Source organism: Thalassophryne amazonica, chromosome 8 (genome assembly GCF_902500255.1).
Source record: "Thalassophryne amazonica chromosome 8, fThaAma1.1, whole genome shotgun sequence".
In the NCBI taxonomy this organism is placed as follows: Eukaryota; Metazoa; Chordata; class Actinopteri; order Batrachoidiformes; family Batrachoididae; genus Thalassophryne; species Thalassophryne amazonica.
Window position 1 is genome coordinate 41839835 of NC_047110.1, and position 22506 is coordinate 41862340.

The 22506-nt window shown below is 41.1% G+C and overlaps 1 protein-coding gene across 4 annotated transcripts in view; it reads left to right on the plus strand.

The window, feature by feature from the left end:
- The window catches only part of parvb (parvin, beta), a 45133-nt gene that overhangs the window by 13367 nt on the left and 9260 nt on the right, over positions 1 to 22506 (plus strand). Inside the window, exons 1-7 of one of the 4 annotated variants that reach the window (XM_034176061.1) lie at positions 1477 to 1638; positions 10689 to 10778; positions 15277 to 15347; positions 15445 to 15547; positions 17417 to 17557; positions 19394 to 19509; positions 19698 to 19756. In XM_034176061.1, coding sequence (XP_034031952.1) covers positions 1599 to 1638; positions 10689 to 10778; positions 15277 to 15347; positions 15445 to 15547; positions 17417 to 17557; positions 19394 to 19509; positions 19698 to 19756 — 620 coding nt within the window. In that variant the 5' untranslated portion in view covers positions 1477 to 1598. Of the gene's footprint in view, positions 1 to 1476; positions 1639 to 7582; positions 7588 to 10688; positions 10779 to 15276; positions 15348 to 15431; positions 15548 to 17416; positions 17558 to 19393; positions 19510 to 19697; positions 19757 to 22506 lie in introns of those variants that run through there. The other 3 variants (XM_034176060.1, XM_034176062.1, XM_034176063.1) reach the window with 3 other exon arrangements.

The following is a 22506-nucleotide window of genomic DNA, read 5'->3' on the forward strand; positions in this document are numbered from 1 at the left end:
TAACAGTTGTTGTCTTCTACCAAGCTGCTTGCCTGTTGTCCTGTAGTCCATCCCAGCCTTGTGCAGGTCTACAGTTTTGTCCCTGGTGTCCTTAGACAACTCTTTGGTCTTGGCTATGGTGGACAGGTTGGAGTGTGATTGACTGAGTGTGTGAACAGGTGTCTTTTATACAGGTAACAAGTTCAAACAGGTGCAATTAATACAGGTAAAGAGTGCAGAATAAGAGGGCTTCTTAAATAAAAATTAAAAGGTCTGTGTGAGCCAGAATTCTTGCTGGTTGGTAGGTGTTCAAATACTTATTTGCAGCAGTAACATACAAATAAATTATTAAAAAAAAAATCATACATTGTGATTTCCGGATTTTTTTTAGATTATGTCTGTCACAGTGGACATGCACCTAAGATGAAAATTTCAGACCCCTCCATGATTTCTAAGTGGGAGAACTTGCAAAATCGCAGGGTGTTCAAATACTTATTTTCCTCACTATATATATGTGTGTGTGGGGGGGTGTTGATTCTGGATTTAATTTTGCTGTAATGGCATATAAGTGTAAAATCTGCTTGAGTTGCTGGCCTATGACTGTGTTAAAGTTATGATATTATTGCCAGCGTTGCTGTCTGTTGAAGGCCTCCTGTGCCCCCCCCCCCCCCCAAACACACACACACACACACACACACACACACACACACACACACACACACACACACACACACACACTGAGGCTGTCGTCTCTTGTCTGCTCAGACTTATTACTCTCTGGTGCCCAACTTGGTGAAAATAACCAGAGCTATATTTAAGGTCCAGTCTTCTCCATACTGCAGCATTATTTATATCTTCCTCTTGTGTGACAGTAATCCCCCCCACCCCTCCACCTCAGGATCAGAGGCACCAACAAGGTTACAGCTGATTTTGTCTGTGTGATGCTGCTGTTGTTGCTGTGTGCTAATTAAACTCGGATCGCATTTCAGTCTGAAGTAACCCTGAGCAGTTGGATGAAGCATCGTCTCCTTCTGCGCAAAAACAAAATCTTCTTGTTTGCAGACTGTTTTCTTATTGGATTAGTGTAAATGTCTTAACAGGAGTATATTACACCAGTGGACTGAAAGGCAAAACAAGTGTGCGATGCCAAATTACTGTACTGCTGCAAATTGAGTTTTTACTATATATATATATATATATATATATATATATATATATATATATATATATATATATATATATGGAAGGTGAAAATGCTGCACTTCATGCAGTAATAAGGAAATGAGATGACAGTTCATCTCCACATAACCTAAATTGGATCACCACATTGTGTCTAAGTGTTGGATTAGAAAATGTATATGTGATCACAGTGCACGAGCCCAGAGGATAGTGCTGTGGGAGGTGCATGGCTTTAGCGCCCCCCCCGCCCTGTTCCGTCCCCAGTGCCAGCACTCTCTGGTAACTGGACTGCAGAGGTGGGGTGGAGGGTTGTGACAGAAATAAACACATCACAATGCCCCTGCTACTGCTCAACACTACTGACTGCAAATCACACACACACAGCGCACGCTGTACTTACACGCCTGCATTTTGGACCTTTGCTCGATTCCCTTAGGGACATGGCAGGGCTGCTGTGTGGGACCAAAAAGAAGAAACAAGGTAATTTAGCTTTGATATTCAGGGTTGAGGAACATGTAAATATAAAAGATGAAACACATCCTGGCCAAGAGTTCACACAGGTGTGCGCACAGGCCAATCGTGTGCTCTGCTGAGCATTTCTGACACGCGATTTCATGTTCTGTGAGGAGTTGCAATGAAATATGTTAGTGTCAAACTCTTCTCATTTGTGTATTTTAATGGTCATACAGGCTGAAGCAGTAAATGTCATACGGTTTTTCCATCCGTGTACAGTCAGATGTGCACACAGACGCAGAGAGGAAGTAGCATAATTATGATGAAATGCAGCGAGCCGGCAGTGTAATTACGAAGCACACTGCTGATTTGCCCTCAGACGCAGAGTTTCAGCGGCTCGCTGCCTCCAGCTACTACTCGGTTATTACAGGAAAGACGAGTTAGATCACAAATCAGTGGGGAGCTTTTCTACACTTTCAAGTTGTGATTTTATATCCACTGGACCCCAACGAAATTGTCATTCTGCCTGGATTTCAAAAATAAAATACACTTGACATCATTTAGTGTGAAAAAAGTGCAGTTTTTCTCTGTCTCTCATCTTTGCTTTAGTTCTTCAAAAATAGCATATCTGCCCCTACAGATTGAATCATGATTGAAGTGCAGCATGGTAAAAGCAACAGGCCCATTATGGAAAGAAATCCCTGAAGTACCGACTGTGCATTCGGAGGTGAAAACACAAACAAAACCATTTTGTTCGTGAGTAACAGTATGCGATCCTTAGCTTTTAGGTCTTCTTGCCTTGAATCTTCTGTCTCAATTTCAGCTTAATTGTAAGTGTTGCTTCTTGCTCAAAAAATACAATATTTATATTGCAAAATGTTATAATCACTAGTTTTGCACAGGTTGTTGGGCAATTATTGGGCAATAATCAGTACCATGTGAAGTGGAAATTGAAGCACTGCATGATTTTAGACAAAAGTCAAGAGGTGGCAGACAAACAAAGAAAAACTTTTTTTACTGGCTCCTTGATGAGCTGCCTGTGTGAGGAATTGCAGTGTCTGGGTTTGCGATTGTATCAATAATCTAGAAGCTATTTGTGTACAGACAGAGTTACAGTCCTGGTCAGAATGATTGGCATCTCTATATTTTAAGTGCAGAATAAAAATTTCTTCCTAAATAAATACATTTATTTAGGAAGAAATTTTAATTGCACAATAACAAAATCATTTTATAATGTAAAATCATTGGCTGTTGGAAATGAAGTCACTCATTACATACTTTGTCCAGCGTTTAGTGGCATTGTTTGCAAAGCTGTCGAGCATGGCTGGGACCCTCATCACCCCCTGGTCACATTGCCTATAAGAGGCAGAGGCAAAGCGGCCAGCTGCCATTCATGTTCAATCAAAGTGGGTCTTTTACAGCGACAAGTGGTCACTACGCCACCAGCATTCCAACCAACCAGCCAACAAACATTTGCCTTTTATCTTCATCATAAAAAAAAAAAATACTGTCATTTAAGTTTTTTTAAAACAGAAACCAAGTTTTATAGTCAACATTTGTATAAAGTTGGTCTTTTGGAACTGCTGTATGATTGGGCTAAAACTATCAAACTTGTGCTGTTTCCTAATAGTCTTAAGTTTATTGTCAGACAGCAGGTGAGTGACTTAAAGCAATTTTGGATTTCATCATTCACATCTTGAAAAAAAATCTAATCTTTTAGAATTGATAGCCTCACATAACGCGATGCTAACAGCTGATATTAGATTGAACACTTCCTTTCTGAGCATTTTATTACAAATATCTAATAATACAACGTATGTGGTTAAGAAGTGTGTGCTCCAGTATTTCCGCAAAGTAAAATTTTCATGTAATTTATGTTAGCAACGTTAACATGCTAGGAGATATCATAGCTTAGCTCACACTAGCTCCAATCAACTCTAATCTTAACATTCAACCTTTACTGAGGCAGTAATCTGGTCATAATTTTTAATACCCCACCAAAGCCAACCATTGACCAAAACCACGCCTAGTCAAAAAGGGGAGAGTGGTATGTGTGTTTGAGAGTTTGGCGCAGTAATTTAGCTAGGACTGTATTTTTCTGGACAGAAACCTCTGATGTTGTTCCTGGAATCTACTGTAGCCACTCTCCCAATCTTGGGGTTACAGCTACTAGTGCTCCTATTACTACTGGGACCACTTTGGACTTTACCTTCCACATCTGCTCCAGTTGCTCCTTCAGTCATTGGTACTTCTCAATTTTTTAATACTCTTTCTTTCTGATGTTGTAAAAAGGTAAGTCCCTTCGGCTGCTCCCTTGTTTGCACTCGGGGTCGCCACAGCAAATACAAGGTGCATCTGCATGTTGAATTGGCATAGGTTTTACGCCGGATGCCCTTCCTGACGCAACTCCACATTACATGGAGAAATGTGGCAGGGGTGGGATTTGAACCCGGAACCCTCTGCACTGAAACCAAGCACATTAACCAATTGGCCACTTGTGTTCTGGTGATATTATATTTCACCAGTGGCTATAATCCTCCACTGCTATCTACTGCCAGTAGATGGCAGTACATGTATGTGTTCAGGGCAGTGTGAGCAGCCACACATTCGCTAAAAGTAATGAAGGACTTAACAAACAGAATTTTCAGTTTTCAAAATGCCTTTTATTGTTTTTACAAATGAAAAAAGTGACATATTTACAAATACAGATTTATTTGTAAAACCCACCACGCGTTTCAGTAACTCTGTGTGTTATACCGACTAGCCAACCACTGACTTCAGGAAACTAATGTACCCATAATGCAATGTGGCATGTGTGTCTAAATGCTAAAACCTTTTAAATTAGTGCATTACGTTAAAACTAAAACATATAGCTGATATTTTCACTTTGTGAAAAGACAGGCGTGATGTTAATTTCAATAACCTGTCTGCAATTAGTTTGTTTAAAATTAGAACCAAAAGTCAAAACTGTCTGCCTGTGCAAGACTCCAGTGAAATGACCGGCAGGTCTGTATGGTATAAAGAGAAATTATCTTTTTTTCTCTCTCTCCGTTCTCTCTGATCTCAGGTCTTTTTTGTGAGAGAAGGCCAATCTGAGACAGAAGCGCTGACTCGTTGTGTTAGTAGCTGCCATGTATTGAAGTCAGTACTGAAAGTTATCAGTTTAGCTTTTATCTGTAATTCTGCTAAATGTTTTAGGGATTTATCGGTTTAGCTTTATAAAAGTTAACTATTCAGTTAGCAGATTAACGGTTATCAAAGCTAACTTTTTGGTTAGCTGTGCACACCACTGGCATTGCTGCATCCGCCACACTATGGAAACGTCTTGATTCCTGGATATCAACCAATCTTTCAGACAAATTGTACATGCTCACCTGCCGGAAGTTGACATTTTTATGCCACAACCAGGTGAAATATGGGTGTTCCAGTTGCAGTGGTCTCATGGCCAAAGTTGAAAATGTATTAGCTGATACTTCCTCACAATGAACGTGAGTCTTCCTAAGTACCCGTTTGTTTTACACAAAGTCCATCCAGTGGGATTGAGTCAGAGTCCTTGTATTCAAGTCTGACACTAGTAAAGTTTAAACTGAACATGTAGCTGAGCCTGTAATTTAATGCCCATCTTACTGCTTCTTGAAGACTGTTGGTCTGTTCTCATGCACACCCAAAATGACAGGAATGCACAGAGGGACCTATAAAATGACAACTAGGGTCGGTAAAGGCGTTAATGGATTTTCTTTCTTGTTGTCCGGTTTTCATTGCTGCTGTTGTTTTGTACTGTCGTCTGGCCCAGCTGATACAGCTGATGCAGTGGTCTACCGGGGTTCTTCCAGAATGTCAGACAGCCAGTACACAACTACTGTTACTGCTGTCTCTCTTGGCTTAATGATAATGTTGATGATCTGACTATTACTTTCAAATAATAGAGTGGAGTTTGACTGACTGACGAGGTTTCCACAGAGGAACTGGCAGCGGAGATAAGCTCAGCAGAAGGGAAAGTCTGCTGTCAGCGTGTGTGCAGTAAATGCTGTCTAAAGACAGCTGGACATTTTTCAATGATACTGTTATCAGTGACAGTTGGGTTCAGCGGAGGAGCTTCATTTCCGGGTCAAAATCTCATCTCCATTTCTTTGTTACACAATATTTGTGTGGGTTGTTTTCTTGCCTCACTACACATAAGAGAAAATACCTTTTACATCACTTTACCAGAGTATTGGCTGTCTTTTATCCCCCTGAGATTTATGAGGTTGTATCAGGGCCGTAGTTAGAAATTCAGTGATGCAGTTCCCACTGTACACTAAATGTCACTAATGTAGTGTTACAAACATTATTGTATATGAAGTTTCACAAATTGTTTTCTGAATTATTTCTTTCAATTAGTGTTTTGATGATTTTGAAGCATTGAATTATTTTGTTGATTTATTTAGCCTTTAAGTTACTTTTCAGTAACATTCAAAGTTTCACAATTTTGTCAATTGGATTCTATGACATTTGACATCTGTTATCCCATAATGTGATAGCTATGCAACAGATTCCTTTTAAAAACACTATTAGCTCAACCAACAATTTGCATCTTGTTTTACCAAAGTTGCAGCATCTTTAACTTTTGACCCCTGTACAACTTGATACTGATCTCTGTCACCATTTTTACTGTTTTTACTCCATATCTCCATAACATTTACTCATAGATTGTTCAAACTATACCTTCTTTGCCATCTTCTGCAGCTTGCAGCCAGCTAGCAGGTAGGTATTGCAGAGCACTGACTGTCGCTGACCAACTTTTCATCACAACACGTCTGATGATTGGAAATATTTTATACTACAAACACCGCAAAGCAAGACAACAATGTGCAATGTTTGCAAAGCCGTTCTACTGAGAGGTGGAAGCTCTGTCATGACCTACAATACAGGGAACTTAAACATTTGAAAAAGCACCAGATTAAAGAGCATGAAGATTTTTTAACTGGGGGCAGAAAGAGTGATGGAGCCAGGAGGAAGGGTGCGACAATTTACCCAGACTGACTCCAAATAGGAGTAAATTAAGTATGTTTATTTATTTTTTGGTGTTTTTTTGTGACATTTTGGAAATGCGCTCCTTTAAAATGGTGCATGTACTCTGGGCGGGTGTGCCATCTGGTGTTCAAGAGATTAAACTTCAGCCATTGACCCAGCAGTGGCCCTGTTTACATGTACATAAACATGTATACCATTAATCAGATTTATTTCATTCTTTTACATTTCTAATTTCTTGGAGAGAGACAGCGGGAGAGAGAGAGACAGAGAGAGTGCTGTCTTTTCTCTATAAAGTCTATGCTTTTTTCAAGACCTACCATTTCTCATCATTCAAGATTTGATTGATTTTGATTTGATTTTTTTCAAAGGGGTGCCCCAAAAATTGTGTACGAGTACATGTGCCATATTGGACTAAGCGGTTGAAGAAGAGTGTGTACATGTGCCATTTTGAGTAAGGAGCACATTTCTGCATTTCCAAAATGCCACGAAACCACCACAAAATACATAAAAGTACTTAATTCTAAAACATCAAATCTAGGCTTGCATCTTAGATGTACCTTCTGGCAAATTGTAGCTGAATATTCAGGTCTTCTTTTTAAGAAAATCTTCCTCTATACCACTTCATCATGAAGCTGTATAACTGGGGATATAAAATATACTCATATAAAATCAACAATAATGATTCTAATAATATTAACGCAAACAGAGCTTTTTTAACGGAATAGTATCGGTATCGGCAGATATGCAAATTTAGGCATCAGGATTGAATTGGAAGTGAAAAATGTGGATCTGTGCATCCCAAGTTTGACACAGATTTGCCAGGGATCATTTGGATGAGAACCTTTGTCCACTTTATCTTCATTTTAAGTCTGAAATGGGTGTATGCCCTGATCAAGTTACTGATGGATACTTGAGTCTCATCTTCATTCTGGGTTGGGGCAGCCATCTGCATACTGGAGTTCAGTGATTCTGGTCTTTTGAACAAGTCTCCTTAGCGAAAATGTGCAAGATTGAAAATACCACCATCCAAACGGTAGTTGATGTTGATCCCAGGGTTTTCAGCAGGTATTTCATAGAGCATAGCAGCAAGGTAGATGGAGAACAAGGTTGGAGCAAGTACACATCCTTGTTTGAGGCCACCAGTGATCAGGCATTCTTCAGACATGTTTTGGTGAGAGACTCGACCTACCATTATATGGTGGAGGGCTTGAATGAAAAAAACAGTGTTCAAGGAAGCTGAAGCGATGCAGGACACTCCACATTGCGGGTCTTGGAACGCTGTCAAAAGCCTTCTCCAGATCGTAGAATAGCATGGAAAGGGGTTTCCTTTACTTGCAACTGCCTGATGCAGAAGATCATGTCATCATGTTACCTCGTGAAGCTCGGAAGCCGCATTGAGATTCAAGCAAGACTTTTTCTGCTATAGTTTGGAGTTGGTTAAGCAGAATTCTGGTGAAAATCTTTGCAGCAATAGAGAGAAGTGATATTCCTCTGTAATGTCCACAGATGTTTCACTCACCCTTTTTGAAGCGTTTGATGACAATTGCATTTTCAGATCACTCAGCACGTTTTGCTTCCAAGATATGTTGATAAGGAGACAGAGCTGTGACTTCAAGTTGGATCCTCCATGTTTGAGGAGTTCAAAAGGAATATTATCAGGGCCCGGTGCTTTGTTGGATTTCATTTGCTTCATTGCTGTTAGAAGCTCTTGGAATGACCGAGGCATCGACATCCATGGCTGCTGAGAGTGTTGCGGGACAGATCAAAGAAGATCATCTGCTGTTGACTCATGGATGAGTAGTGAGTGGAATTGTTCTCTCCAACATTCAAGGATTTCAGATTCTTCAGTAAGAAAACTGAAGTTATCAGCTGATCAGAGGGGTCCTGCAGAGGAGCATTTCTCTTTGGCTCAGGTTTTGGATATCTGCATAATCTTGCAGCTTGTCAGGTTTGTTTTGCCACCATTGGTTTTGTATCTCACATAATCTGATTTGGCATTGCTTCTTGAGCAGTTTTAGTCTTAATCTTTTTGGCTGGGATGACGGGTGTTTTTCGTGTTCTATTTGTGCTTTGCGCTTGGCATCAATTAGATCATTAATTTCTCGATCAATCTTGAATTTTCGTAGAGGTATAGCCGATGGTTTGCTCAGCAACATCTGTGATGACAGATCGGAGAATTTGCCATTCATCATCCATTGAATTGGTGTTTGGTGGGATGGAGTGAAGGCATTCAGAGGCGCCTTGTTCATTGGCAGCACGCATGAACTTGTCTTTCAAGGTGGGTATAGCAAATGTCCTCCGGCTAGGAAAGAGTGCGCTGTCTTCGGTTTGTGTCTGATGCAGATTTGGAGTCGACTGATGAGAAGGCGGTGATCCGTCCAACAGTCATCACCTCCAGGGAGCGTTTGAGTGATGAGGATATCTTGCTGGTCTCGTAGATGAGTAATGATGTAGTTGAGTACATGCCAATGGTTAGAACAGGGTGCTGCCATGTGGTCTTGAAGCGGTTTGGAAGCCTGAAGGTGGTGTTTGTCACAAGTTACTCCTGCTCGGCACATAGACCAAGAAGGAGAAGACCATTGACGTTGCAGTTTCCAATTCATTTCTTTCCAATCACACTGTTCCAGAGGCCTTTGACAGGGCCAACATGGGCATTGAAATCCCCAAGGAGCAAGAGTTTGCCTTTTTGGGGAACTTTGTAGATGGTTTGGTGGAGGAGATCATAAAATGGCTCTTTGATGAGATCATTAGAGCCAAGCATATATGTTGGAGAGATAGCCAATCTCCTTGAGCTTTCCTTCACTGGAAAATCTGGTCTCACTGAGCGCAACTAATAATTTGCATTATTTTTTTTCCACATTAGAGCAACTTTAACTTTTGACCCCTGTACAAACTGAAATTGACCTTTGTCACCATTCTTGCTGTTTTTACCCCATAACTCCATAACATTCAGTTACAGATAGTCCAAACTATACCTTTTAGGAATCTCTGTGATCAGACAAATAATATGGTGTAGTTTTCAATATGATTGGAGCATGTTTTGATTTTGACTCCTGTGTAATTCTTCAATTGATACCTACCCGGCCGCTTATTGAAAATTCAAGTGGACACCCTGCCTTTTCAAAAGGGTAATGTCTAAGATGTATTTGTGCCAAATTTGGTGCTTGTATCACCATTGAAAGATCCGCTACACTACATATCTGCAGTTATTTTTAGTGTATCATCCACAATACATTCTCTCCATCCCACTGCACAAATGCACACAATTTAGGACATGTTAAATGGCATCTTAGTAAATCAGGCCCAAAGTGTCCTGGGAAGGTACTAACTCACCAGGTACAGCCAGAACAGCTTAAATATAACTTTGAATTGATTCTTCAAATCAAGACGTCTATTGCAGGGATTGAACCACCATTCTTCCAGACGGTGTTCCCTCATTTGCTGTTTTGACATTGGTGGTTGAGAGCACTGTCTATAGCATCAGTCCAAAATCTCCGATACATGTTGGTTGCAGCTGCAATTTGGTAACTGTAGGCCGAAGCTATGGTCCACTTCATTTTCATACTCAAACAGATGGGATTATTGTTTGCCTTTCTCCAGTTATTCTTTTTATTCAGGATTTTCCTTTAATTTGTCACCAGCCGGTAGGTGTTCAGTCTACGAACATGATGTAAGTCTTTAATTTTGTTGCCTTTGTGTTTGATGCATTTGTTCTCTTTCACCAAAGCCTGAAATAACTAGGAGCGAACAACTTCAAAGTCCCTCTTTGTTGAAATAAATTTAAAATCCAGCCTTCACCTGACACTTCTGTTGTTGATCTTTGGATCTCAAAATGAGATTCCTGTTTTTGTAAAAAAAAAAAAAAAAAAAAAAAAAATCCCCAGTCAGTCAATGCTTTGTTTAATCTTTGTATCCGTTCTCCAAAATAAAACAGGGATCTGATATAGCATATAGAGAGCATTTTTTTTTTTTTTTATAAAATCCTTACATCCCTGCATGCACATGACTTTGAGATTGTGGAAAGCCAATGTACAATTATTATTTTATTTTTGTCGTGACTTTAGTGAGTGATCTCCAGGAGGAGGGGAGGAATGCCATCAATGCTCCCATGCTTCCCTCAGGAACAGACATCCATCCTGAGGACACAGTGATGGGTACACACACACACACACACACACACACACACACACACACACACACACACACACACACACACACACACACACACACACACACACACACACACACACACACACACACACACATACATACAGTGAGGCAAACAAGTATTTGATCCACTGTCAATTTTGTCGAAGTTTTCCCACCTACAAAGAATGGAGAGGTCTGTAATTTCTATCGTAGGTACACTTCAACTGTGAGAGACAGAACCTAAAAAACTTCAGAAAATCGCATTGTATGATTTTTAAATAATTAATTAGGATTTTATTGCATGAATGAGTATTTGATCATCTACCAACGAGCAAGAATTCTGGCTCACACAGACCTGTTAGTTTTTCTTTAAGAAGCCCTCCTATTCTGCACTCATTTCCTATATAAAACACACATGTCCACACAATCATACTCCAAACTATCCACCATAGCCAAGACCAGAAAGCTGTCTAAAGACACAAGGGACAAAATTGTAGACCTGCACAAGACGGATGGGCTACAGGACAATAGGGAAGCAGCTTGATGAGAAGACAAAAACTGTTGGCGTATGAAACAAAAGATGGCCTGGCCATTCCAGGACTCAATAGAAAATAGAAAATCTTTGGAGGGAGGTGAAACTCGAAACCTGAAAGATCTGGAGAAGATCTGTATGGAGGAGTGGACCAAAATCCCTGCTGCAGTGTGCAGACTTGGTCAAGAACAACAGGACACATCTGACCTCTGTAATTGCAAACAAAGGTCTCTGTACCAAATATTAAGGTCTGTTTTTCTATTGTATCAAATACAAATTTCATGCAATATAATGCAAATCATTTAAAAATCATACAATGTGATTTTCTGGGTTTTTTTATTTTTAGATTCTGTCTCTCACAGTTGAAGTGCACCTATGATAAAAATTACAGACCTCTCCATTCTTTGTATGTGGGAAAACTTGCAAAATCGACAGTGGATCAAATACTTATTTGCCTCTCTGTAGCGTGCATGTAGATCGGCAACTGAGTTGAAATTGTCAGTAACAAACAGATTTCACAGCTCTTCTCCAGACATTTATTACATGCCCCCGTGTGTGTAATATGTGTGTATTGCAGTCGGGATGGTCGTGAAGACAGCATCCCGTGTTCTAAGGTATGAACTTACTGACAGATTTAGTTTGTTGTTGAATACTAATGAAATGAGTTTTTTGGAAATTATCAGATATTATTACATCCACCAAGGACGTAATAAAATCATTAGCGTTTATTTATTTGTCTGTCTGTCTGTTAGCAAGATTTTCACCAAATGTGCACCATAGATACATATTAGGGCATGAAAGACACCATTAAATTTGGGAGGTGATCCGGATCTGGATTATGGATCGAGTTTCTTTTTATATAGGCTTTGAAGGATGACATCAAAACTGCTTCACGTATTCTCGCCAAAGTTACACCACAGATAGATATTAGAGCATGGAAGACTCCACTGAATTTTGGAGGTGCAGCAGACCGAATGGTCCGCCCTACCTACCGCACATGTGTTATTTTGGAGCTCAGCAGCTCATCTGAGACAGTCTCTTCACCCAAAACGATTAAATGGATTAATGGGATTATTAACCATCAGATGACAAGGAAAACCTCTTAATCATTCTTAAGTCAGTTTTAAGCAGAAACGAGGCGAAACTCTGTGACGTTTTGAAATGACTGATGTGCAGTGAATGCATCAGCTCGCAGCTCATGTAGCTGCGGCGCTCTGATCGCTTCCTCCGTCTTTTATGATGAAATAATGCTGAATTTATGTGGAAATGATTGTTGTACCAAAGCTTCAGATATCTGTCGCTGAGATAGCTGGAGTGCAGTTTTAAACAAAAACGAGGTGATAATTGGTGAACTGCGGCAAATGATGCATGCACAGTGAAGGGAGGGTGGACTGATTTTTAGGGGAGACCGTTTGGTTTGGATCCGGATTGGCGGACGTCACAAATCTGATTGCTCTTGTTCATCATACGAATGGTACTTCACCAGCAGTTGTAAACCTCCAACCCTGATCAGAATTATTGCCATGCATATACTCTATTTTAAATACTGAATTTAAAATATGTTCAGAAATAATTGTAAATTAACACATTTTGTATAATCGGACCATTTAAAACTAACCAAGGCTACTGAGCAGCAACAAAACAAAATGTTTCAGATTTTGAAATAAAAATACAGAAAAACAAATGTACATGTGCCACCATTATCAGAGACATTTGATGACTGTACAGTAAATCATCACTTTTACAGCCAGTATGAGAATGGATACCTGGATTCAAAGTCACTGAACCTGTCTTGGATGTCATTTAAGAAACACAAACTGTATGGTACTGTATGGTATGGTAAATCTGTTTGGAGTTGGACCTTCTCATAAACTGAGTGACTGTGCTGGAAGGAGGTGAGTGAGGGAAGCCACCAAGACACATATAACTGAAGGAGTTGCAAGCTTCTGTGGATGAGAAATTGCAAAGCGCAGCTTTTATCTGTTGCATCACCAGTTACAGTGGGGCAAAAAGTATTTAGTCAGTCCCTGATTGTGCAAGTTCTCCTACTTAGAAAGATGAGAGAGGCCTGTAGTTTTCAACATGGGTACACTTCAACTATGAGAGACAAAAAAATCCAGGAAATCACATTGTAGGATTTTTAAAGAATTTATTTGTAAATTATGGTGGAAAACAAGTATTTGGTCAATAACAAAAGTTCAACTCAGTACTTTGTAACATAATCTTTGTTGGCAATGACAGAGGTCAAACGTCTTCACCAGGTTTGCACACACTGTACCTGGTATTTTGGCCCATTCCTCCATGCAGATCTCCTCTAGAGCAATGATGTTTTGGGCTGTCGCCGGGCAACACGGACTTTCAACTCCCTCAATAAATTTTATATGGGGTTGAGGTCTGAAGACTGGCTAGGCCACTCCAGGACCTTGAAATGCTTTAAACAGAGGCACTCCTTCGTTGCCCGAGCGGTGTGTTTGGGATCATTGTCATGCTGGAAGACCCAGTCACGTTGCATCTTCAATGCTCTCACTGATGGAAGCAGGTTTTGGCTTAAAATCTCACGATACATGGCCCCATTCATTCTTCCCTTAACATGGATCAGTCATCCTGTCCCCTTTGCAGAAAAACAGCCCCAAATAGATAGTAGATATGGTGTTCTTGGGATGCACCTCAGCATTCTTCTTCCTCCAAACACGACGAGTTGAGTTTTTACCAAAATGTTCTATTTTGGTTTCATCTGACCACATGATATTCTCCCAGTCCTATTCTGGATCATCTATATGCTCTCTGGCAAACTTCAGATGGGCCTGGACATGTACTGGCACTGCAGGATTTGAGTCCCTCTCTGCATAGTGTGTAGCCTTTGTTACTTTGGTCCCAGCTCTCTGCAGGTCATTCATGAGGTCCCTCCGTGTAGTTCTGGGATTTTTGTTCACCGTTCTCATGATCATTTTGACCCCACGGGATGACATCTTGCGTGGAGCCCCAGATCGAGGGAGATTATCAATGGTCTTGTATGTCTTCCATTTTCTTACAGTTGCTCTCACAGTTGATTTATTCACATCAACTTGCTTGACTATTGTAGATTCACTCTTCCCAGCCTGGTGCACATCTACAGTTTTCTTCCTGGTGTCCTTCAACAGCTCTTTGGTCTTGGCCATGGTTGAGTTTGGAGTCTGACTGAGGATGTGGACAGGTGTCTTTTATACAGATAACGAGTTCAAACAGGTGCCATTAATACAAGTAACAGATGGATGACAGAAGAACTTCTTAAAGAAGAAGTTACAGGTCTGTGAGAGCCAGAAATCTTGCTTGTTTGTTATTGACCAAATACTTATTTTCCACCATAATTTACAAATAAATTCTTTAAAAATCCTACAGTGTGATTTTCTGGATTTTTTTTCTCATTTTGTCTCTCATAGTTGAAGTGTACATATGTTGGAAATTACAGACCTTTCTCATCTTTCTAAGGTGGAGAACTGGCACAATCAGGAGTTGACTAAATACTTTTTTACCTCACTGTATCCAGTTTCATGTTGGAGTGGAGCAGAGAAAGACTCTTATCGACAAAAACAGATCACACCCAGGCTAGAGTCTCCCATGTGCCTTCTGGCACAAACTGTAGTTGGTTTAAGCTGCAGAGGAAGTTTCACATTTTTAGGAAAATCCTTTCCTGTTCGACTCCACCATGAAGCTGTTATGCGTGGTGATTGTAACACAAGTTGACTAATGTGACAGTAGAGGAACAGGAACTGAAAGTAGGTGGAGTTGGAGCTGCCTTTACTGTCATGCCCTCTGAATCACATCTGACACGTCCGTGGAAGATAGAAAATTGTGTGTCAGCCTGTTTGTATGTCTGTGATTTAATAAAATGCATGTCTGTGTCCAACCATATAGACAGACAGGCAAATTTTAATTCAGTGTCACAGTCACCATAAACTCCAAATCTTTTTGTCCCCGTTTTTGTTTTCCAGAAGAAAATGCTGAGAGGAACATGCTGGACCCAACATCACGGGAAGATCCAAAATTCAAAGATCTTCTGAAGGTAATCTGGTTCCAGGTTTCCACATCAGAGATGTTAAAACATCACAGCAGTAAGAAAAGAAGAAGAAAGGTGTGATTGTATTAGGATGTGTGTCCAGGTCCTGATTGACTGGATTAACAGTGAGCTGGAAGAGGAGAGGATCATCGTTAAAGACCTGGAGGAGGACTGTTATGATGGACAAGTGCTCCAGAAGTTATTTGGTGAAAAAATGGTTTTGTCTGCACCACATTTTTATGTACAAAACTCATGTGTTGATAGGAACATTTAATTATCACACATGACTCTATTTGGCATACACAATCATTACAATTATAACAAACACTTAAATCATGACAACAAAATTCACCCAAAATGTGTTTCATTCAGAGTTTCAAAGTTTTACAAAGAGAAAAAAATAAACCAGATATGATAACTGGATAAAGATTCACAATCTTGCTATGTACAACAATGGTTTGTGCAGCACAAATCCATGTTGTGTTTTCACTCATTTTTCTATACATCCCAGTAGGGTATAGAAATGGCACCCCCTTATGTTTATTACATGTTATTGCAATCATAGCGTACCAAGCTAAAAATGCAGTGTGTGGTGTAGATCATTTTTAAAGGAATACAAAACAGCTTATATACTGATCAAATATATTTAGTTCATTTAAAGGAATAGAGAATAGAGTTATGTGCTCTTACTTAATTATAACTGTATGTTTGCAAATGTTAATCTTTCTTGTACAAAATCAAATTCAGGAAGGCATTTCACAAAACCTACACAGTGGATTTAGTCAGGATTTTCCATTTCTTTGATGAATGCTGCAGCCGATTTTTACAACAGATTAGAGTCCACATGCTTTTAATAATACTCAGGAAGTATTTATTTTCTCAAGAGATTGCTGTCTTCTTTATTTGTCATTTTAGAGTGAAGCCGCTGCACTTTTACTTTTCGTGATCATTGTATCAGTTTCCCTCACTGATGGTTTGCCCGATACAATAAATAAATAAATAAAGGTCAGATCAGGTGCCACACAATGCCACATCCACAACATCATGTTACTGGGTCCTGGATGGCAACCACACAGGCAGACAACGCTCTACACTATTCCCACCTCTTGAAAATAACCATCTATCTGCTGCAGCCAGGTGAGAGTGGGCATTTCCTTGGCCTTCTACAGAGGCTGTGGGGTCCTCACTGCTGCGGTACCTGTGTGATGGATCATGCCCACAGAAGGACACCACATGGTCAGTGTTGTAGCTAATGTTCCCTCAAACATTAAGCGGTCCTCCTCTTCCTAGTCTCGCTAAATATCCATTTGTTTGACACAAAGTCATTCCAGTGGTGCCAAAGGATCATATGGCAAGACTGAGTACTAAAGACTACTATTTGCCTTAGATCACTGGCTAGCCTCCAAGTCTCAGCAATATTAGAGTTACCAAAACTATTGCCCAGCAAATTTTTGAGTTTATAAGCTCTTCTCAGGTGTCTGTCAATCTCAAAGGCCAAGGACACAGAGATATGAATGTCACTGACAGATAAGTAAATGAATCTACTTTTGATGGCTGAGTCCAGGCAATCATTAAAAGTCTGGATCTTAGTCTTGATCCAGAACAATCACAAACCTAGACACAACTTGGTTGCTCAGCCTCTCAAATGCTGCAGCCAAGTAATCATTTGATTTTGCAAAGATCACAAGTGACTGTCCTCTCCAAAAAAAGAAGCACCGAATCTGCTGGCTTTCGCAACCCTCCCGAACACCCAGTCCATGCAAGCACTGCTCAAACAAACATAAAAACTTCAAATCTTACACTTTTCCAGGGATTGAAAACATTGCTTTTACCACATTCTGTTACACTGATATATGACTGCGATTTGTGAGCAAAAACATTTACAGTAGATTTGCACTTATTTGAGGATCTTTGTCAGGTGCTGCTTGTCAAATCGTACTTCTGAAGGATCCTCCTAACTCAGATGAGCTTCCTATCCTTTGTGGTTGTATAATACAGTGGACTTCACTGGTGCATCACTCAGTTGTCACAAACCAGAATTCTGCATTTTTATCTCTTCTCTTTCTTGCTGACAGAAAAGCTCTCAGGCCGGAAGCTGAATGTTGCAGAGGTGACGCAGTCAGAGATTGGCCAGAAGCAGAAACTCCAGACAGTCCTGGAGGCCGTCAATGAGCTGCTGAGACCTCACGGTTGGGCCATCGAGTGGAGTGTGGACTGTGAGTTCAACATTCTTAAAGGCCCCTTCACACATAACACGATTGAGGCAGAATGTCGCACATATGAGGAGTCAAATGGCACTCATGGGAAATCGTAACCGCACTCGGACGCCTCGTACAGCAGTCACCACATTCATTCGGTCAATGCACATACACTCTACATTCGCTTGTCAGACGAATGACCATTCGACCCACTCTCGGCCGGAGTCGGCTGGAGTCCAGGTGCCACCCACGAGCATCCAACACTACTCGCGGGGTACTTAGAAGAGGCAGGGCTATTTGCAATGCCAGCACGAGAGTAGAGAGCAGTTGACCTCTTTCGACATGGCTGTGCAAACGGCAGCACATTTTCCATGTGCCCCACGTGTGCTCCGTTACCAAGCAACACACATCATGCAAGCTCCCCCCCGCAACACAGATGTCATGAGGAGGGTGTCGTCCCCCCTCCCCCATGCCATGATTGAACATTATCAGGTGCGAGGTGGCTGCAGTGCAATTGCTGTCCAGCGCAGCACGCATCTGGATGGCTGTAATGTAGGAAGGACATGTAGGAAGTAAGGAACAGCTGACCGCTGTGTACTCGCAACTCAGCTGGAGGACATATGTTGTGCCATCAACAACAGGAGCCACACGCCACTCAGTGTATATGGTGTGGGAAGACTTTCATACTCTCATCAGTTCCAGCTGACAGCAGCTCAGTGCACACGTGTTAAATTAAAACCACAGAGAACAGGACAATTAAATAAATACATACAACAATAACTACATACATAATTACATAACAGATTCATAAAATAAATAATTATATAACAAAGGAACATAGAGTGAGATCTTTTTTCTTTGAGCTGGGTTTGTTCGATAAGGTGGGCGTGTCTGCTCCAGCTGCTGCTGTTGGGATCTGTGGACTCGTAAGTCACAGCTGGAGAACACATACCGTGTTTTAAAGGACATAATCTTACAATACTCCATCGTGAGGAGGTGCGTGTATGCTGTCCTGACGTGGAAATACATAAAAACACATTTCGCCTTTGCAACTGGCTGGATTGACCGTGTCACCGCGCACATCGGCAACCTGTGCCCTGTGAAAAGGACCATCTAATCATATTTACACTCAGCTGGTGATCTGAATGTCACGTCACCCACGTCAGCTATGGTCCACATGATGTAGTGTCCTTCGGCGCACTGCTCGCTGGACAGGCGAGGCCAGCAGATGTGGACATGATAAAAGTGCATGGCTTCATTCATATCATTTTGTGACTGTACATCTATGAACATGGGTCATATATAGAGGAACAGAAGGATCATATTTATATTGTCCGCTCAATAAGAGGTATTAAATATTAGAAATTGTGGTGTTTTTTATTTGGTGTGTGTGTGTGTGTGTTCCCCCCCCCAACAGAAGTGGCGCAATGTGGTGTCACACGTTCCAGGTGCTGGCACTATGTTCGTGCGCGCGCACTTGCGTTCACGAAACCGTTGCCGTGTATCGTTCACGTTTATCCAACTGTGTGTCCCTCCTGACAGCAGGTGGAATGTTTTGCAGTTCCCATTTCATTTGTTATTTGCGAGTTTTCGGCTGGTTTCTGCTTTTTCGCCCAATGTCGTTTTATGTGTGAAGGGGCCATAACATCAGTCATTTCACGTGGAAAGAATTATCATCACGCATATTTTCTCAAGTAATGATTAAGGATTTCTCTTTGGCGCTAATGCCAGACTTGGTTCAATGACTGTATGGTATTGAAATATTTCTTTCTTCTCTGATAATTACTGTGCATTACATCATTGTGGTAGTCGTGTGGATCAAAGTGCTAATAGTGTCGTGGTTCACTGTTCCAGCCATTCATTCAAAGAACTTGGTGCCGATCGTCTATCTGCTGGTGGCTCTCGCCATGCACTTTCAGGCTGCCGTCAGGCTCCCTGAGCATGTCTGTGTGCAGGTGGTAGTGGTCAAGGTATGGTGTACGTTCCACACTGGTAACACATAACATCATAATGTGTGGATCTGCAGCTGCAGGATGCATGTGTTTGAGGCAAACTCTAATATCATCACTCATGTTTGGGGTTTGTATTGTACACCTTAACTATTTCAGTCATGGTTAATGTTCAGTAACTCCACAAAACTTTGAATTTGTTTGTGCAGAAACGAGAGGGCATCCTGCAGACATCTGTGGTAACCAAAGAGCTGACGAGCACAACAGAGTGAGAACTGATACGCAGACCCGTCACCAGACCTCAGTTTTAGGGGTCGGGGGGGCATATGAAATCCATGGTGGGACAATTTTAACATACAGTAGTCTACATATGCTACATATTGTTTTATAATCCTACACTATATTCGTGCAGCATTTACACACACTAATCATCACATTAAACATAACCAACAGCGAATATGACCAGATCAGGAATAATATATATAATTTAAAACAATATATTACATATCAAACCACTCTGTGATAGATGTGGTGTCAGATGTATGATGCTAGAGGGCGCTCAAACTACATAAGCGAGCTACCGTTTGCAGAGCGGTCAGTCGGGCTTCAGAGAGCGAATAAGCTGTAATAAAGTTGTCCTTCTAGTGCAAACCAGCGTCGGTTCTTTACCAGGACAACCCACAAATATTTGTGCTGTTGCAAACACAAAAACCAGCAGCTGCATCTCTGAGTATGCATCACGGCGGATGCATTTCAAAGCAGTCATTGCCATTACACATATACAGACACAACTGCACACATACATTTTGAACCTACTTTGAGTAGAGGCAGGTCTCTCCAGTCCTCCTGTGTCAGTGTCCTCTCCATAACGCAGACTGTTGTTAATTGTGCATCTTATCTTGCTTGGACTGGGGCCGCAGAGATCCCACGGTGAAGAAAATTCCTTTTCTGTGCGCTGTGTCTCACGCAGTCAGAAACACTGATCACAAGTGTCACTCAGAGCTCTCAAGTCTCACTCATTCAGAGTGAGACTCACTCTTAAAAGCGGTCCTTTCGAGTCTCAAGCATTCAGTGTGAGACTCAACATGTTGTCACTCTCATGCTAATGCATGACATTCTGAAACATTTCACTGCTATGACCTGCAAGACGAGATTCGGCGGAAAATAACTCTTGAGCGTATCTCAACTTGAGAGCTCTAGTCAATGCAGTAACAAGTCCATGTCTTTGGCTTGTAGTAATCTGTTAGGCAGTTTGAAAAGTGATAACAGGTTCATAACAGTGCGCGCAATGAAAAGAAAACTGCACTTATTAATGGCACAAAGCAACCCTGTATAGCCTCAACACGAACATCCGCTCCACAGAGCTACAAACGGGCTCCAGTTCAGGGTCTTGTTGGCCAATGACAGTATCTTCTGAAGTTGTCAATTTATCCGAATGAGACCAAATTTTGTCCGAATGAAAGTTCGACCGACATTCCAGAAGTGTCGCGGTGCATTCAAGGACGTCAGACAGCATTCTGAGAGCAGTCTAAACAATCGGGCAGATTCATGTGACCTCCCTGAATGTTTTGCACATGTGCAAAACAGTGGAGGTGCAGTCAAGGTGGCAAAAAAATATCGAACAGCGGTCAGACTGCAGTCTGACTGCAATCTAAATATTTGTACGGCATGAAAATGGCGTTCGAAGCATTCTGATAGCATTCAAAGGGCAGTTCGAAATGATCCACCTTTTGGGATCCTGGCCAAATGTTTCGACTGTGCCTGAACACACCTCAAGTGCTGCGGGAAAATATTTCCTCCACCCACAATCAGACCTCATTGTCACAGCAATGTATGTGCATTTGTCATATTCTCACTGCATTATGACAGCTGTATGGGTAATGTGTTCCACCAACATTTGTACTGCGTTCAGAGGCGCGTATGCCTGAATCAGTCGGGGCAGGGAGGAGCGCAGTCTGGGTATTCGGGCAGCTGTCCTTCACAATTCTTATTCTCCCCCAGTTGTGGCACGAATTGCTTTTTTTTTTACATTCCGTTTTGATTCAGCTTGATTCTTGCTAAGTGTGATGGGGCCCTACCATTTAAAGGGTGCAAAATGAAGGCATGCATATCAAACAATTATCAAGTTACAAACCTTGTTTAAAACAAATACAGTTGTAAGTGTTCTGACAGGTACAACACAATGACAGTAGCTGATTATCACTCAATACTAAAATGAATACAAAAACCTGATTGACCACAACCCAATCTGACAACCCCAATTCCAATGAAGTTGGGACGTTGTGTGAAATGTAAATAAAAACAAAATACAATGATTTGCAAATCCTCTTCAACCAATATTCAATTGAATACACCACAAAGACAAGATATTTAATGCTCAAACTGATTAACTTTTTTGTTTTTGTACAAATATTTGCTCATTTTGAAATGGATGCCTGCAACACATTTCAAAAAAGTTGGGACGGGGCAACAAAAGACTGGGGAAGTTGATGAATGCTCAAAGAACACCTAATTGGAAACAGGTGAGTGTCATGATTGGATATAAAAGGAGCATCCCCAAAAGGCTCAGCTGTTCACAAGCAAAGATGGGGTGTGAAAAAATAGTCCAACAGTATAAGAACAATGTTTCTCAACATTCAATTGCAAGGAATTTAGGGATTCCATCATCTACAGTCCATAATATAATCAGAAGATTCAGAGAATCTGGAGAACTTTCTACACTTAAGCGGCAAGCCCAAAAACCAACATTGAATGCCCGTGACCTTCGATCCCTCAGGCGGCACTGCATTAAAAACCAAGATCATTGTGTAAAGGATCTTACCGCGTGGGCTCAGGAACACTTCAGCAAACCATTGTCAGTTAACACAGTTTGTCGCAACATCTACAAATGCAAGTTAAAACTCTACCATGCAAAGCGAAAACAATACATCAACAACATTCAGAAATGCTGCCACCTTCTCTGGGCCTGAGCTCATTTGAAATGGACAGATGCAAAGTGGAAAATTGTGCTGTGGTCTG